Source organism: Python bivittatus, unplaced genomic scaffold (assembly GCF_059951505.1).
Source record: "Python bivittatus isolate LINGU-HERP-01145 unplaced genomic scaffold, Pbiv_v1 ctg000810_np1212, whole genome shotgun sequence".
Taxonomy (NCBI): Eukaryota; Metazoa; Chordata; class Lepidosauria; order Squamata; family Pythonidae; genus Python; species Python bivittatus.
This window is the reverse complement of record NW_028277111.1, coordinates 3,452,760-3,471,183: the sequence shown is the minus strand read 5'-3', so window position 1 is coordinate 3,471,183 and position 18,424 is coordinate 3,452,760. Positions and strand designations below refer to the sequence as shown.

Below are 18,424 nucleotides of genomic sequence, written 5' to 3'. Positions count from 1 at the left end.
TGAGAAGCAGCCACTGGGGATTCCACGAACTCGCAGCTGAGGGACCAGCTTCTTCACCCCCAAATAACTGATTTTCTCTGCTCCTGTGCTAACATTTCTGAAAATGGAAAAGGTGGCTCACCTAGAGCCTGCTCTGCCTGCTTCTACAACATCCAAGTACAACATCCAAGTTTCCATGTGTGCAATTTTTCTGTGCCCTTTTCCTTCTGTTCCCCAAGAAAGAGGTGTAATAATTCTGTTACTTTTTTTTTCTTAAAGTAGCAGACTATAATTACCTCTGAATGCCAATTGTACAGCTGCTAGCTAATAGGTCAGGAAACCTTGTGAAATGCTGTAATAAAAGATGGCTGGGAAATCCACATGCTGTGCTAATCTCTGATTTACTTAACTATGGGTTATGGAATAGACCAAAAGGGCTATAAAGCATGGTTTACAAAGTAAAATGTGGTTTGCTAGTTCAGCAAGTTGTATGAACTAACCTGCTGTGGCTGAGTCAGTAAATCATGGTTTAAGTACCATATGAATAGAGAGTCAGGAATTAAACTTTCTGTGGGAGACAGACATAGACTCCATTCACAAGACACACACTTTTTCTGTGCCTGAAGACGTGATATTTAGCCTTAAGAGTGAAGAAAACCTCTCAGTTATGCTAGTCAGACCAAAAAGGGGGGAAATTAACAGCTTTAAGATTAAACCCGCAAGTCTGGGAGCAGAGAAACCCTGGAGGTGGCCTGAAGAAAGTCAGTCCCCAACTGGGGTCTGATGCCCCCCACCTGAGGGGCTGAGGGGGTGCTGGGACCCCCAGAGGGAAAGCCAGAATGAAGCTCCTGAAGAGGAATAAACAATTCCTGAAAGGAAGCAAGTCTGTTGGCGGGAAAAACGGTTGAGAGGAATAACGTTCTGGAAAAAGTTACCTCAGAAAGTGCTTGAGGGTGGAGAAGCGGAGGGTGGATGAGGCTGTTCTGAGGGAGGGAAAATGGACACCTTTGGAAAGGAGCAGAAGGAAGGAGAGCTGGCAGCTGAAGAAAGCTCATTTAATCAGGGAAAGGGATTAAAAAGAACATGGGAATGGGTCAGAGACTCCTCACATTATGTGAAGAGGCAAAGAGGAAGCTAAAATAACCAGGCACAAAGGCCAGCCTGAATGACCTGGATCCTAAAGGAGCTGAAGAATTGCCCTGAGGAGGAAAGATGGACATTCAGTGCAACTGAAGGGGCAGGAAGAGGGTCAATGGGCTGCCACCCATGGCTGAAAGAGGCGACCTTCTGCTGGCTAATTGCCACCCAGAGATTTGATGATGATGATGATGATGATATTTATTATTATTATTATTTAGATTTTTTATCCCTTTATTATTTTTATAAATAACTCAAGGCGGCGAACATACCTAATACTCTTCCTTCCTCCTGTTTTCCCCACAACAACAATATATAAATTAAATGATTTCTGCCAGACCAACTTACAGGTTTATGGGGCAGCCATCTCTAAATCCTTCTCCCACTCCCTTCACTCTTTTGAACCCCAATTTCTCCAAACTTAGCTCTTAGAGTTGTTTTTTACTCATAGTACAGCTTCCTCAGAGGGACAATTGGGTGTTCTGGCACAACCATTGGCCTTAATTATCTGGTGCGATCTGTACAAGGACTTTGCTGTCATCGATCAAGCAAACTCTTTCAAATCTTGGGCTGTCTCCACTGTCGGCATTACATTGGCTACCTAACCTCACATTCCCCGCTCCTTTTGAAACCGGCTTTTTGTTTGGCATTTCTCTTTCCACGGACAGCTGGATCTTTGGAGATCATGTGTTCCTTTCTTCTCCTGCATTGTTGATTTTCACATTTTGGATTGTTAAAGCCATTTTTGCTCTGCTACAATGTTTTAGTTCATTTTTTTCTTTTCTCACAGGACTTTTTAGCCCTGCTTAGTGCTTCAGTGGAGGATACCTGCAGGCTAGAACTAAAAGAAAATCCTTGAAAGGACAGAAAAGCAGTTCTGTAAGGCTGTCACCACCAGGGAGCAACTCTTCGCTTCATTCAATTCTCCATCTCTGGGGGCAAGATGGCTAGGAACTGTTCCAAGATCACCAGGTCCACCATCTGACCTTTCGTACTCCTTTCTGGCTTCAGTCATTGATGGCAAAGCTGGTGGAGTGTTCTTATACACATCCCTATGAATGCAAATATGCTTGCGATTCCCCTTCTTCCTGTTGAATAATCTGGACGGGCAAACTCTGTGACTGAAAATGGAGGGAAACCAAAGTCTCTTCTATCATTATAAGCCGCATTGGAGAGGGGCAAGGCAGTTCAGGAAACAAGGATGTTCCTCCTCAGGGATCCTCCCAGGACACCATCCTCTCACCTGCTGCCTTTTGTCCTCCGCTTAGTTCAGCAGGAAGCCTTTGGCCAGGGCCGCCGCCTGGGAACAGGTCTCTGCTCCACACTCTCTCACCCAGGTCTCCATCTCTGCAGGCAGGATGGCCAGGATCAGCTTTGGTGCTCCTGTTGGGCTTCAGCCACTGATGGCACAGCTGCTGCAGGTGGCTGCAAACTTCCCAGGGCCCCTGGGACCCCCGGTAGCAAAAGCTTCAGAAGCGCTGAACATCTGAGCTGAGGAGCTCCTCAGGGAGGGTCTCCTGCTTGATTCTTCTGCACAAGTCCCCTCTTCTCACAGCCAGAACAGCAGCAGGTACTTTGCCTGCTTCCACTCCTGTTGGTCTTTTCAATTTATTTTCTCATTGAGTGTTGGCGTACTTTGAAAAATGACAAATGATCTGCTCTCTCTACAATGCTGCGGTCATTTGTAAATGGAGAACGTCACAAAGATAAATTTCACAAGGGCACTGATCCGTCTTCAGGTAAGTTAATTTTATCTCCATACCTGCTAAGTTGTTTTCATCTCCCAGACTGTTGAAAAAGAAAAAGCAACACATTTTCAGGCAACTGTAATCCACAACAATCATCTTGTTCAATAACCTTTTCCTTTTTGGATAATTTAATTTCAGGCAACTGTACGTTTTCAGGCAATTGTAATCCACAACGATTATCTTGTTCAATAACCTTTTCCTTTTTGGATAATTTAATAAAAATCCTTCTTGGGTATGAGTATGAGAAGAGGGTCTGAATCTAGTGACCTCTTCAGATAGGATCCAGTCTCCCTCGCTTTCTCTCTCTCCCTGGGTAATTCATTGGCCTGCAGGCTTCCTTGTTTTCTCTGGAGAGCTTGGGATGAGGCTGTTTCTCAGCTCATTTGGTCAAGGCGGTTTTTGGACTGTGCCCTGGACAGAGAGGGGCTGTTCTCCATAAAATTGCAATGCCCAGACCCAGCCTCTTTCCAGAAGAGGCAGAGAAGGGCCTTCTGCAGGTGAAGCCAGAGTGGAGCTGAATTGGTCAGTCAGCACCAGCTTGGGGTTCCCCTTCCTTCCTGTTTTCTTGCTTCGGGGGTAACCAGCCCCTTCCCAGTTTTCCCAGGAAATCCATTTGGGAGGATTTGGGGTTTCGATTCTTCGCTACTGTTGCTCATGAGAAGAGCAGCTGACAGAAGATGCTAGTGCCTAAAAGAAACAAGGCTGAGTGTTTATGTGTACACACACACAGAGTCAATTTTGCCATTGCAGCATATTAGCACACAATAGAAATTTAACTACGAATGGCTATCTTCTGCAGGTGAAGCCAGAGTGGAGCTGAATTGGTCAGTCAGCACCAGCTTGGGGTTCTGTTATACAATATATCACAGAAAAAGGCAGATTATGTTTGATGCAAAGTTCAAAAACCTAAAGAGTGGCTAGTAATTGGGGAAGGGAATGGGAGGGGAGGATGTGTATATGTGTGTGCGTGTGTATACACACGCACACACATAGAGTCAATTTTGTCATTGCAGCATATTCTCCACTTTTAGTCTCCCAGCCTGATATCATAGGCAAGGTATCTCTTTTCCAATGTTGTACTAGGTTTGTTCTTGATGTGGTCATCATGTATCTTAGCAAATTATATTTTTCATTTATGTTTTCTGGAATTATGTCTAATGGAAATATCTGTGGTTTCAGTTCAATTTTATTTTAATGTATTTCTTTCCAATACTTTTGAATTTTCTTGCATGACCACCACCACATGTGATAAAATGTACCTTCTTTATTATATTTCCAACATTTGTTGTTATATGGTTTATCTATATTAGCAATTGTAGATGGAGTTATATACCATCTATGTAACATTTTGTACAAATTTTTCCTCAGATCATAACTTGGAGTAAATTTTATTGATTTTTTTCCATAGCCCTTCCCATTGGTCCACTGTAATTCTCTCAAATGTTGCATCCATTTTATCATACAGTTTTTAATTTGCTCCATCTCCATGTCATATTTCAGTAAAAAATTGTAAATACAGTCATGTGAAAAAGAAAGTACACCCTCTTTGAGTTCTATGGTTTTACGTATCAGGACATAATAAAAATCTCAAAAGTAGGTAAATACAGCCTCAGATGAACAACAACACATGACATATTACACCATGTCATCATTTATTTTACAGAAAGAAAGCCAAAATGGAGAAGCCATGTGTGAAAAACTAAGTACACCCTTACTGCTTCCATAGGTATGAAGAGACTAAGTAGCAGCCAGGTGCTGCTAATCAAATGCCCTTGATCAATTGATCATCAGCAAGTGTGATTACCTCTATAAAAGCTGAAATTTTAGGAGTTTGCTGGTCTCAAGCATTGAGGTGTGTATTAACACAATGCCAAAGAGTAAAGACATCAGCAATGATCTTAGAGAAGCAACTGTTGTTGCCCATCAATCTGGGAAGGGTTTTAAGGTGATTTCCAAACAATTTAGTCCATCATTCTACAGTGAGGAAGATGATTCACAAGTGGAAAACATTCAAGACGGTTGCCAATCTTCCCAGGGGTGGACGTCCCAGCAAATTCACCCCAAGGTCAGACCGTGCAATACTCAGAGAAATTGCAAAAAATCCAGGAGTTACATCTCAGACTCTACAGGCCTGTTAGCATGTTAAATGTTAAAGTTCATGACAGTACAATTAGAAGAAGACTGAACAAGTATGGTTTGTTTGGAAGGGTTGCCAGGAGAAAGCCTCTTCTCTCTAAAAAGAACATGGCAGCACGGCTTAGGTTTGCAAAGTTGCACCTGAACAAATCACAAGACTTCTGGAACACTGTCCTTTGGACAGACGAGACCACAGTGGAAATGTTTGGCTATAATGCACAGCTCCATGTTTGGCAAAAACCAAACACAGCATATCAGCACAAACATCTCATACCAACTATCAAGCACGGTGGTGGAGGGGTGATGATTTGGGCTTGTTTTGCAGCCACAGGACCTGGGCACCTTGCAGTCATTGAGTCGACCATGAACTCCTCTGTATATCAAAGTATGCTAGAGTCAAATGTGAGGCCATCTGTCTGACAGCTAAAGCTTGGCCGACATTGGGTCATGCAACACGACAATGATCCCAAGTACACCAGCAAATCTACAACAGAATGGCTGAAAAAGTGACCCAGTCAAAGTCCAGACCTCAACCCGATTGAAATCTGTGGCGGGACCTCAAGAGAGCTGTGCATAAACAAATGCCCGCAAACCTCAATGAACTGAAGCAACGTTGTAAAGAAGAGTGGGCCAAAATTCCTCCACAACGATGTGAGAGACTGATAAAGTCATACAGAAAACAATTACTTCAAATTATTGCTACTAAAGGTGGTTCAACAAGCTATTGAATTATAAGGTGTACTTAGTTTTTCACACATGGGTTCTCCATTTTGGCTTTCTTTTTGTAAAATAAATGATGACATGGTGTAATATGTCATGTGTTGTTGTTCTTCTGAGGTGGTATTTACCTACTTTTGAGAACTGCTAAGGACCAGATTATTTTTATTATGTCCTGATACATAAAACCATAGAACTCAAAGAGGGTGTACTTTCTTTTTCACACGACTGTATGTTCTAATAAATGATCTTGGTTTTGTATAAGCATTTCAAATTCTGTCCTCTTTCTCTAAGTCCCTCCTGTTTTGAGATCACTTTTTTTCAGGTTATTTCCAAATACATTAACCATAGTAAATTCCTTCCTTTTATTTTTCATTATTTTTTTATCCAGAAAAGGAACCAGTGTTTAATTACTTGCATTAGCTGTCATGTAGAGCTTTGTGGTTGCATAACTGTTAATACTGTACCATCTGCCTAACACTTCATCTTATATTCTTCTCCTTGAATTTTAATTCCAGTTATTTATCTTTCTGGATCTTATTTACTAGAACTTCCAAAATTATTACAAATAGTAAAGTAGAAAGTGAACACCTTTGTCTTAAGACAGAATGTCACCAGAAAAACCTGATACCCTGTAAAGCATGGGGGTAGAAATGTTATGGTTGGGACTTCTTTGCTGCAACAAGGCCCAGGCATCTCACCATCATAAAATCCTAGGAATTCTCCATCATACCAGAGAGTCTTTGAACATAATGTGAGACCTTCTGTCAGAAGACTGAAACTCAACCAAAAGTGGACCTTGCAACATAACAGTGACCCTAAACATTCCAGCAAATCCACTAAGGAATGGCAAAAAAAAAAAAAAGGGTTCTGGAACGGCCAAGTCAAAGCCCAGATCTAAATCCCATTGAGATGCTGTGGACTGATTTGAAATGGGCTGTGCATACAAGTATCCCCTAAAACATCACACAAGTGAAAACGTTCTGCATAGAAGAGTGGGAGAAAATTCCTCCCAGTCAATGTCAGAGACTTGTAGACAGTTATTAGAAACACCTACTTTAGGTTGTTTCTGCCAAAGGGGGCAATACCAGGTATTAGAACCAAGGGTATATTTACTTTTTCCACAGAAGGAGATGGCATATCTGTTAATTTTTTTGTTGAATTTGATTGCAAAGTTAATTTTTCATAGTTTTGTTCAGTTACATCACCCTTAACTTTATATACTGTTTGAAGTTAAAAACTGGTATGCCCACATACGTTTAAAAACTTTACATGGGGTGTACTTACTTTTTTATATGACTGTATATGCTTCTTCCCATGTCTTTGGTATTTTGTTATTAATTCAAACAATTGTAACATTAGACTCTCAGCCTATCTGAGCCTGGTATCTATTTTAATTTTTTTTATATAGCTTCCTTGATCACCTGAATTGTTATAGGCTTGCTTAGTATTTGTGTGGTTCAGTAAATTCTTTGATTTCTGAGTCTTTAATGTATGTATTGTCGAAGGCTATTGTCGAAGGCTCTGTGCTGGGCACAGAGAGAACTGCTCCTGTCTGTGCTCCTGCACTCTGAAGATGCCGGTCACAGGTGCTGGCGAAATGTTAGGAAACAAAACTTCAAGACCACGGCCACACAGCCCGGAAGACCCACACCAGCCATCTTTAATGTATGTTTTCAGATTTTCCCTATCAGTTTTGTTTAGAATATAAATTCCTCGAAGCATTCTGCAAGTTCTGTTATTTCTGATCTTGTATATAGCAGTTATTCCCTTTCTCTACCACTGTTATTCTTTTTTCTTTTCTAATTTACTGCCCCAAAAGTTTTCCTAGTTTGCTTGTGTTCTCGAAATTGTGTTTTGTATGACATTCTTTATCTTCTTTTGGAGTTCTTCCATTTCTAGTTGGTCTAATTGTTCTTTAATTCAGTTATACCAGTGGTTGATGTCTTGGGCTAATTTTATTAATCTGTTTTAATTTTTATTTTTTCTCTCAACTGTGATTTGTCTGTTCTTTCCTCTGATTTGTTCCAAGTCTTATGAAAATCCGTCTCATAGAAGTTTTACTTGTTTTCTATATGGTTGTCACTGACATCCCATGGGTTATATTTATTTTAAAGAAGCATTTTAATTCATTACAATTCTCTAAAATTGAAATAATGTGTCATTCATCCTCCTTCTAAAAGTAGTTTTTCTAGTTTAAACCATAAGATTAAGACTGGATTATGATCTGCATATATCACTGGACAGATCTGCACTTCCTTAATAGATGGTAAAAGAACTTTGGAGACCCACCACCTAATTAGTTCTTGTATCTAGCTGAAAAAATATGTGTAGTCTCTTAGTTCTGGATTTTTTAATTCTCCAAACAGGTCAAGGCCAGAAATTCTTCATTTCAAAAACTATTAACATTGTAAAAATGTAAAAAAGGAAAAACCTGATCTGACCTATTTGCACTTAAACAACTTTTTAAACATTACTCTTTTCCTTCCTGCTAAATAATAACAGCCTTGAACACTCCGCCACTGCCAGAAAAAATGGCAGTCTTAAAAGTAAAGAAAACCTTTTGAGGAATGGTAGACAGACCAAAGAAAAGAAACAATATTGTAATCACCTTAAGATGCTGGGGGAAATCCAGGGAAAAGCAAGCAGAGAACTTTACTTATAGATTTAGGCTATATATGTAGAAATAAAAGTGTTTTTAGCCTGGAATCTGCATTTAGATCTTTATTTTGCTGCATTTTACATAAATCTTTTGTCTCTTGTGCTTATGACTCTGTATAAGTGGTGGAATAGTGTATTATTCCCACACCTATTGTATGTTTTGGATTCTATTAAAAAACATAGCTCTATAGTCTTTCAGACATCATTTTTCCTTGGCAAACTAACAGCTTTATATAATCCTGAGTCAAGCAGTAAATGAGAAATTTGTAGTGAAACAGTACCATCATTTGGTCTAACTCAAAACACCACATCCTGTTTTAACTTTTCTTCTTCTTAATTTGGAAGCAGCTGTTTAAGTGCTAACCTTCCTTCCATAGGGAATGGTTGAATGTTAATATTTGAGGTCAGAAGAAAAGAGAAAAAGTAAACATTTAGCGATCACTTGCAAAATCATAGAAACACAGGGTTGGAAAGGGCCTTGGAGATCCTCTAGTCCAACCCACTGCCCAGTGCAGGAATTTTCAGACCATTCCAGAGAAATGGGTGTCCAATCTTTTCTTTTCCAATCACTGAACATTTCCAGTAACAGAGTACCCACAACCTCAAAAGGCAGGCTGTTCCATCACTCAGTTCTCTCAAGTTAGGAAATTCTTCTTTATTTCAAGTTTGGATCTCTCACTATAACCCTTCCATTCAGATTCTTGCCCTACCTTCAGGTGCTCTAGATAACATAACCACACCCTCTTTCCTGTGATATCCCTTCATGTATTGCTGACTGTATTGTTAGCCTTAGCCTTTTCTTTATACTAAATGTACCAAATTCCTTTAATCACTTCTCGTAGGATTTAGTCTCCAAGACCTTACTGTCATTCTTTTCTGCAGCTCTTTTCAGTTTCTTAGTGTTTTGTCACTTTTATCCTATAAAATGTTCAGGTCAAAAGAGGTCAAATCTTTCCCTTCCTCTGTGCAATATCTTTGTATTATTTGATCTGATCTGATCAGCTACTTCAACAACGCTATTATAAAACATATAACAGCGCTGTTATATCCCTCTTCATTCAACTTTTCACAAGGCTAAACAATCCCACCTGTTTCAATCTGTCTATCAGGGTTAAATCTATTAGTCTGTCTATTAGTTTCCTAAAATCTCTCATTGGCTTCCACTAAAACAGTCTCGGATTGAATCTTTCTTAAATATAGAAAAATATTTCAAGGCTGGGTCTAACCAATACAGGGAGGAACTTATATTTTGGTGAAGAACTCATACCTTGGTGAAGAAGACTGAGCAAAAATAAAAGTCTAGTTCAAATTTTTCTTATTTTTGCCAAATCTATAGGGCACTCGGAATACTGATTTTTTAAAACTTTCATAAGCCCTTTTTCTGAATATCTTTTGCCAACCTCAACTTCTTTTCAACTTGAGCATTCCTGACATCATTGCTGCAACTCCAGACTCTTTAACTGCATTGCTTTTAGGGGACCTTTCCTTCTTTTCTCCTCATCTGCATATCTTTCCATGATTCAACACATTTCCTTGACTCTCTTTTTCCATAGGAAGTGTTTGAGACAGTACATTTAGGACAAGTGACAAGTTCTTCAAGTGACAGACCTACCAATCTAGGCTGATCTCAGAAGCTAAGCAGGGCCATCAGGTCTTGAATAGGGGGTCACCTGGAATATTAGGGTTGCAGGATAGAAGGAAAAAAAATCAGAAAAAAATCAAGCCAGTTCTGTCATGCTGCTGAGAACAACTAGATGGAGGAAGTCAAGAAGAGTCAAACTCCAGCTTCTCCTCTTTTATATGTCACATACAAAGTCTACTCACAATATGACTTTATGTATTGGGTGAACAAGTTATTATTTTGTAATAATTATGATTCATTTTCAAATAAAAGATGTTTTTTGTCAGGGCTACATTGAAGAAGTATCAACCACACACTATTCTTTCCATGTTCTACACATTTACATAGTTTCTCTCCTGACTGGATCCTTTTAAAATGTAAGAAGCAGTCCTATTAAAACTCTTTCTTCATTCCATTCATTGATATGCTTTCTCTCTTAACTGGATCATTTTATGTACAACAACTTCTTTCCACACACTACATATTTAGAATAATCCAAACACATATTTATGTTGGTTTTCTTGTGTTTTCCTGCATGAGTATGGATGATGTAGAAATTCAAACTTTCTGCATACTCCAGGCATTTATAAAGTTATATCCTATAACAGATTCATTTATGAAGTTAGGGCAACGCTCCTTTTGAAACAATTCCATACACCGGGCATTTTCATGATTCTCCTAGATTCCTTTATATTTCACATGGATACATTTCCGTCTGTATGTCTTCCTGAAGTCCACATATTTTTTTTGTTTTTCCCATGTCAGCCCTTTATAAGAACAGAGTTATGAAAGTTACAATTTCTCTCCTGTGTGGATTCTTTTATGTTTCATAAGATTACTGTTCTGACTGAAGCTCTTTCCGCACTCTCTGCATTCATATGGTTTCTCTCCTGTGTGCACTCTTTTATGATATGTAAGATGTGAGCTTGCATTGAAACTTTTTCCGCACTCCAGACATTTGTATGGTTTCTCCCCTGTATGAATCCTTTTATGGTAAATAAGCTGGCTGCTGTAAGTGAAGCTCTTTCCACACTCCAGGCAATTATATGGTTTTTCCCCTGTGTGAATTCGTTTATGTTTCATAAGGTGACTATTCTGACTAAAGCTCTTTTCACATTCTGTGCATTTATATGGTTTCTCTCCTGTGTGCACTCTTTTATGATATGTAAGGCAACTGCTTTTATTGAAACTCTTTCCACACTCCAGACATTTATATGGTTTCTCTCCTGTATGAATCCTTTTATGGCAAGCAAGTTGACTACTGTAAGTGAAGCTCTTTCCACATTCCGTGCATTTATATGGTTTCTCTTTTGCATGTAAGCTTTTATGCCTCATAAAACTACCTCTCAGACTAAAGCTCTTTCCACATTCTGTGCACTTATACAGTTTCTCTCCTGTGTGGATTCTTTTATGTTTCATAAGGTGACTATACTGACTGAAGCTCTTTCCACACTCTGTGCATTTACACGGTTTTTCTCCTGTGTGAATTCTTTTATGTTGCACAAGGTTACTGTTCTGACTGAAGCTCTTTCCACACTCTGTGCACTTACAAGGTTTCTCCCCTCTGTGAATTCTTTTATGTTTCATAAGGTGACTGTTCTGATTGAAGCTCTTTCCACACTCTGTGCATTTGTATGGTTTCTCTCCCGTGTGGATCCTTTTATGACAAATTAAGACACTGTTCCAACTGAAGCTTTTCCCACACTCTGTACATTTATATGGTTTTTCCCCAGTGTGGATTCTCACATGCTTCATAAGGCTACCACTTACCCTGAAATTTCTACCACATATCAGGCACATATATGGTTTCTCCCCAGTGTGGATTCTTTCGTGGCATGTAAGGTCACTGCTATAACAAAAACTCTTTCCACACTCTGTGCATTTATATGGTTTTTCTCCCGTGTGCATTCTTTTATGAGATGTGAGACGACTGCTTTTATTGAAACCCTTTCCACACTCCAGGCATTTATAAGGCTTCTCCCCTGTATGAATCCTTTTATGGCAAATAAAATAACTGCTGCAATTGAAGCTCTTTCCACATTCCTGGCACTTATATGGTTTTTCACCTGTATGCATTCTCCTATGATATGTAAGATGCCAACTTGCATTGAAATTCTTTCCACATTCCAGGCATTTATATGGTTTCTCCCCTGTGTGAATTCTCTTGTGTTTCATAAGGTGACTGTTCTGAGTGAAGCTCTTTCCACACTCCATGCATTTATATGGTTTCTCTCCAGTATGAAGCCTTTTATGTACCATTAAACTTCCACTCCCACTAAAGCTCTTTCCACATTCTGTGCACTTATAGGGTTTCTCCCCTGTGTGTATTCTTTTATGTCTGGTAAGGTGGCCACTCTTACTGAATCTTCTTCCACACACCAAGCATATATATGGCTTCTCCCCTGTGTGGATCCTTTCATGTATGATAAGGTTACCTCTCTGAGTGAAGGTCTTTCCACACTGAAGACATTTATAGGGTTTCTCCCTTGGGGGAATTTTTGGGGGTAAAATAAGCAACTGTTTCTTGCTGAAACCCTTTCCACACTCATACATTTTCTCTTCTTTATCAGAAATAAGGTGACTGCTCAAACTGAAAGTTTTCCTACAGTTTATAAATGTACATGGTTTCTGTCTCATATGTAATTTTTGATGAAAAGCAAGAGAGATATTTTGCCCACATTCTTGATATTCATATTGTTCCTCTTTAGTCTGGGTTGTACAATGTTTAGTAAAATCAGAAGTCTCTTTGCCTGTTTTGCCACATGCAAGGTATTTTCCCTTTTCATCTTGTTGGTGAATTTGCTGGGTTGGGAGATCATGGACTTCCCTGTGACCAGAAGGAGAAGAGTTCTTTCCCCCATTCCTTATGCAGCTTTTTTTACTCCTTTGTGATGCTCCTTGATTTCCAAGCAGCTGTTCTTCAGACTGGATCATCTGTAATAGCACTACGCTGGGCTCCTTGTAATTCTCATGCTCCTGCTCATAACCTGATTTGAAATTAAAAAAAAGAAATGAAAAAGAAAAAAAAAGTTAATCATGATGTTCATTATAAAAAATGCTACATCCATTGTTTCTGCTTATCCAAGGTTTTGCTGGATTTATTATAGCAGATACAGTTCAGGAATGCCCTACAGTATATAGTTATGAACCCAGCCTAAATTCATCAGGGCATTTCAAATGACTTTTTGATAATTTTCCACTTAATTTTATGAGATATTTTTGCTTTTTCCTTGTGATAAAACACTGCTCTTTGGTTGCCTGAAGACTGCATAATCAGGAGCAAGAACAACATGTATAAAGGAATTGTGGACATCAACTAATGCCTTGACATTTATTATACCAAATACAATTTCAGGAATGTCTTACACTGTATAGTCTACCTAGTCAAGGTATGGAAGTCCACCAGTAACACCCAAGGACTGCGGGCTTGCAATCGTTGTCCTGATATATAAAAAGGAGAAAAAGTATGGCCCTGCTAATTATAGACCTATTACCCTCCTTAACACAAATAGCAAGGCATCTATAATGGACATTCCAACGCTGGCTGGAACAAAAGTTGTTTGCAGAGTACCTGCAGAAGTCTTGCTTTAGGAAAGGCTGATTAATCACTGCCTTGTACTGTAGCATCTCACTGGAAGACTCCTCCCACCGTACAGTCACCCTCTATATTGATTTCATAGATTTCAAAGCATCATTTGATTCCATCTCCCAGGTTCCATTGCGGAAAGAGTTGGAGGCCTCCTCAAATGACCGGCATCTACTCCAATTAATATGTATGTTACAGAAAGGAATGTCACTCAAAGTAAGATTTAATCCCCAAGGCCATCTGGCAATGCTGGTGAAGCTCGAAAAGCGTCAAGCAGGGCTCCATATGGGCCCTAGTCCTATTTAACTTTTATATTAATTCCAGGACAGGAATCTCCAGAACACAGACATGTATTCCCCAAAACCTGGTGGAAGACACATTTCTGTTCTACTGTATGGAAACGAGGCTGCGATAGTTTTAATAATGCCTTTTGGTCTTAAGAGAACACTGAGCCCTAGCCCAATATTGCAAGGAAAATTGGCTTCAACTCAATTATCAGAAAACTAAAGTCACGGCATTTGCAAAAAGGCCCAAAAACTCTTTCTGGAGCAGACGGCAACAAGACTGAACCTTTTTTTCACATTTTCCAATTGCTTAGCCAGATTCATTCAAAATTTTCATTACTTTTTGCATAAATATACTTTGATTCTAATTTGGAACATATGTATCAGCTAACGTTATTTTATTATCAAACTTTCCTTTGAGGAAATAAGTCTTTTTAAATCAGATTTTTTCCTACCGTAAAGCTTATATTACCTCAAAATAGAACAGCTACACTACTTATTAGACCCTCCCAAAAAATGATCTACCAAAATATTTCTCCTTGAGCCTGTATCATAACTACAGATAGATTAAAACATCTCAAAAACCAGCTGTATTCTAGCTCTTTTTATCACATCCCTGAACCGCTAACATTTAGAGAAACTGTCCTACATTATTTACCCATTGTCATGTGATACTTCTGCTGCTCCAATCTTGCTTAACAATAATACAAGCTGAAAACATCAACAGTAAATTCCAGACTATCACATTATTAAACATTCTTCTTATAAAAATAAGGGGGAAAAAGGGGGAAGGTTTATTTTCTGATTAACAATCTGTTTTTCTCCTTTATAGCTCCTTTTTCCACCCTACCCTCATTTCCACCACTATACAACCCCCTCATTCCCTCCCCCACAACCCTCAGAGACTGTATTTGAACCAAGTTCACAGAGGATTAATTAAATGCTTCATTAGATCAACTATAGTGGAATGCTGCACTCAAGCCTGGTTTTCCTTCTTCCTTATATTCTACGTAATATCCTTATATTCTGTGTAATACTTTGCTGTGTTCCATTTAGTTATTCAGGATGTTATAAAACAAAACAAAATGAAATGAAAAAGAATTTTGTTCTTCTATTTCTGAATGCATAGGACAACAGAAGGCTTTCCACAATTAACTGAACCCAGAGCAAAGCAGGCCCTTACCCAGAGTGGCCACATTCCTAGAATTCTCCAACATGACTTCCCTGTGTAAGACTTTCTGGCTGGGATCCAGCAATATCCACTCCTCCTCTGTGAAATACACAGCCACCTCCTCAAAGGACACCAAGCCCTAAAATTCAAAGGAAACGTTCCTCAACAGAAGTCCCAGGAAGTTCTCTCTCAGATTTTCCAGATCTTAAAAGCAGAGTTTTGCAAAAGAGAAAATGCTCCTTTTCTGATATAATAAACTACAGGTTTTATAGCTGCCTCTCCAAAGATTCACTATGGGTGGCAAATGTTGACAAGTGCACAAAGATGGAATCAGAACATCCAGGTTAGAATTTAGCAATACAGCCACCTTAGAGAGTCTTTCCCCGATCCAAAATGGTGCTATGGAAGTACTCAGGGGAGCAATAACACCTCACCTAACCTGTCTGGTGAGGATATGATTCACACCTGCCTGGTTGCAATTTCTTCCTGGCGCAATTCATCTTGGAGAAAGACTTGCAAGACCTAAGCAACTCTGTCAGATCCCCTTCTGTGTGAAAGTTTTTATTTTTTTTAGACTCTTCCTCCCCAAATTTTTTTGCAGCAGTAGCAACAGCCATTTTTATGTAGTAAACCCATATTTCACATTAGTAATTTCTAATCTGATGTGTTTCCATATATGTTTAATACTAATACTATTCTTATTGTTATAAACGGCTTTGGTTGTTTTAACTGGTTGGGAGCAGTCCTTTAAAAATCCGACATAATTGGAGAGATGAGTTTTAATTCACTTCTGGCTATGTGACTGTTCTTTTCCACGTGTTTGAGATAGCAAGGGATTTAATGTAAAATAAAATACTGTAACCTACTGTAGGGCCAAGAAACGTAAATACTCACCATTTCCATGAATGAATTAGATTTCTCAATATTTGTCTTCTCAACATTGTCCCATCTTGAAAGTGGGACGAAGCCGACTTCTGATCTCAACACCAGATCTCCTTAACAGGCTGTGCACTGAATCTTATGACAAAACCAGACACCTGCCTCCCCAAAGGTTTCCCTACTTTGATGAAGCTTCCCTACTTTGATGAAGCTCCCCTACCTGACCTGTTGCTGCTCTAGCACAAAGAGGAGATGTTTCAGCAATTTCCATCAACAGCCTTCTATTCCCTGTGATCAAGATAAAAAAAGATGGACAGAGAATAATTGGAAGCCGGGTTAGTCAGCTATGGGGAAGCATTATAATATAACACCAGCCCAGAATTATGTATAGAAGAAGCACATGAATGAAATGCCTTCAGGTTTCACTGCCCTCAGAACAAACCTTCACTTACGTGGCAACATGGTCCGAGTTGGATCCTCCTCAGAGATCCTTCCCAACAGATGCTCCATAGAGAGACCAGAGAGAGCTTCTCTCCCTTCAGGAGGTACAGCGATCACCTTCATCAACGGCTCCTGCATCTGAAATAACAGCCAGGATCAAAGAAGAAGAAAAGCTAAACCAACTGAACATGAGGAGGAGACTATTCTCTGCCTCCAAAGCTGGACCATTTTAGATCCATTGGCAGAGATGCATGTACACTTGGGATCCCCCTTCCTCCTGCGGAATAACCTGGGTGGGCAAACACAACTCTGTGCCTGAAAACGGAGGGAAACCAAAGTCCCTTCTACCGTTAGAAGCCGCACTGGGGGCGGGCAAGGCAGTTCGGGAAACAAGGACTCCTTGTTCCTCCTCGGGCATCCTCCCAGGACCATCACCATCCTCTCACCTGCCGCCTCTTCTCCTCCGCTTGGCTCAGCAGGAAGCCCTCGGCCAGCGCCACCGCCTGGGAGCAGGTCTCTGCTCCGCACTCCCGCACCCAGCTCTCCATCTCCGCGGGCAGGACGGCCAGGAACTGCTCCAGGATCACCAGGTCCACCACCTGAGCTTTGGTGCTCCTGTCGGGCTTCAGCCACTGATGGCACAGCTGCTGCAGGCGGCTGCACACTGCCCGCGGCCCCTGGGACTCCCGGTAGCACAGCCTTCGGAAGCGCTCGGCGCCTGAGCTGGGGGGCTCCTCGGGCCAGCGCTGCCCTCCCTCCTCGGGCTCCGCGGCACGACGGCCTTGGGCTGCGCCACCCGCCCCTGGCCCTGGCCCTGGCCAGTCCATCTTGCAGGCCTCTCAGGCCAAGCTTCCCCGGCGGCGCCTACTCCGCTCCTCTCCTTCCCGGCCGCATTGGGCGAAGGGCCCCTCGCGCTGTGGGAAGCAGGTCCTCGATATCCCCTTCCCGGCTTGCAGGGAACGAAGCCTCCGGGGCAGGCGGGTTGGCGCTCCCTCGCGCTCCTGCCCCGGGGAAGCGCAGCCGCAACCCACTCCCGGCCCTCCGCTCCCGCCGCAGCGCCCCGCCCTCTCCGTCTCCGGGAGCCTCGGCCTGCGGGCGAGAGAGCGCTCCTTCCTAGAGAGACAACGCGCCCCTCCCACCCCCTTTAAAAGGTCCCCTTCCACCTCGTTCCCGAAGGAGGTAACTGCGCATGCTCTGTGCCACTCAGAATTGGAGGAAGTTGCTGGGTCTGTGTGCAAATAGCTGTTATGTGGATTGCGCTGTGATTTCTGGGTTCGTTCAAGGGAGCACAGTGTTTTGATCCCTTATTTCTGTCAGGCAGGCGGCAGCGAGGAAAAGAACCATTTAGGGCTTATTTAAGCAATTAGCTCCTTTGGCCATTGAGTGCTCCCTTGTCTCAAGTGTTTCCTTTCACTGGAAGATGCAGAACTGGACAGGGTTCCCACAGTGCTAAGCCACAGTTCATTTAACGACAGTTGGTGTAAAGCTTGTCCTGTTGAACTTCGCTCCAAACTGCTCCTGGGAAGCACAGGATCACACATTTGCTCTAAAATCTGCCTCAAATGGGCTGCCAACTACAAAAACCACTACACTGAGAAGTTTGATCAGCAGTAGCAGTTTCAACATCAGGGCCAGGATGGGATGGAAGCTGGGCTCTTCACTGAGGAGCAGGCTCAGAAAAGGTACCCTACCAAGTATTTCTGAGAAAATAAGAACTTGCAAAAGCCAAGAGGTTCACTCTTCACAGACCTTAATATCTACTGATCTATCATATCATGATGAAACTTTTACCACAGTTCATCCAGCCTCTCCCTTTGGAAACTTGTCAAAGTTTAACTCTTCTGTGACCTTAAAGAAATCATGGAGAGCAAGTATAAACCAGCAGACTGGAGGTGGGCAAAAGTGGTTCTTTGTCCAAAACAGGAAGAGGAGAACTTGTGTAACCAGATACTGGATTCCTTCAACCCACAATAGCCATTGCAGATGCCTCTGGGTAGGAGCTGTGAAGCAGACACACGGGCACGAGACAGCTGCCCTCTCCACATCCTCTGTATTCAGAGTAGA

At 41.1% G+C, this 18,424-nt stretch overlaps 1 protein-coding gene across 2 annotated transcripts; it reads right to left on the bottom strand.

The window, feature by feature from the left end:
• Positions 1–10,158: 10,158 nt before the first annotated feature.
• On the bottom strand, positions 10,159–17,454 carry LOC112542159 (zinc finger and SCAN domain-containing protein 12-like). 2 transcript variants are annotated; one of them, XM_088129376.1, is made up of 5 exons: positions 16,807–17,454; positions 16,372–16,498; positions 16,140–16,207; positions 15,053–15,179; positions 10,159–12,986 (listed from the first exon to the last, which is right to left on the bottom strand). In XM_088129376.1, exons 1-5 carry the CDS (start codon positions 17,185–17,187, stop codon positions 10,792–10,794), a joined length of 2,898 nt encoding a protein of 965 aa, XP_087985502.1. In that variant the 5' UTR covers positions 17,188–17,454; the 3' UTR covers positions 10,159–10,791. The 2 variants fall into 2 exon arrangements, with proteins under 2 accessions (XP_087985502.1, XP_087985503.1); XM_088129377.1 differs by lacking the exon at positions 15,053–15,179 and having other exon boundaries at positions 12,804–12,986; positions 16,807–17,440.
• Between the last annotated feature and the right edge of the window lie 970 nt (positions 17,455–18,424).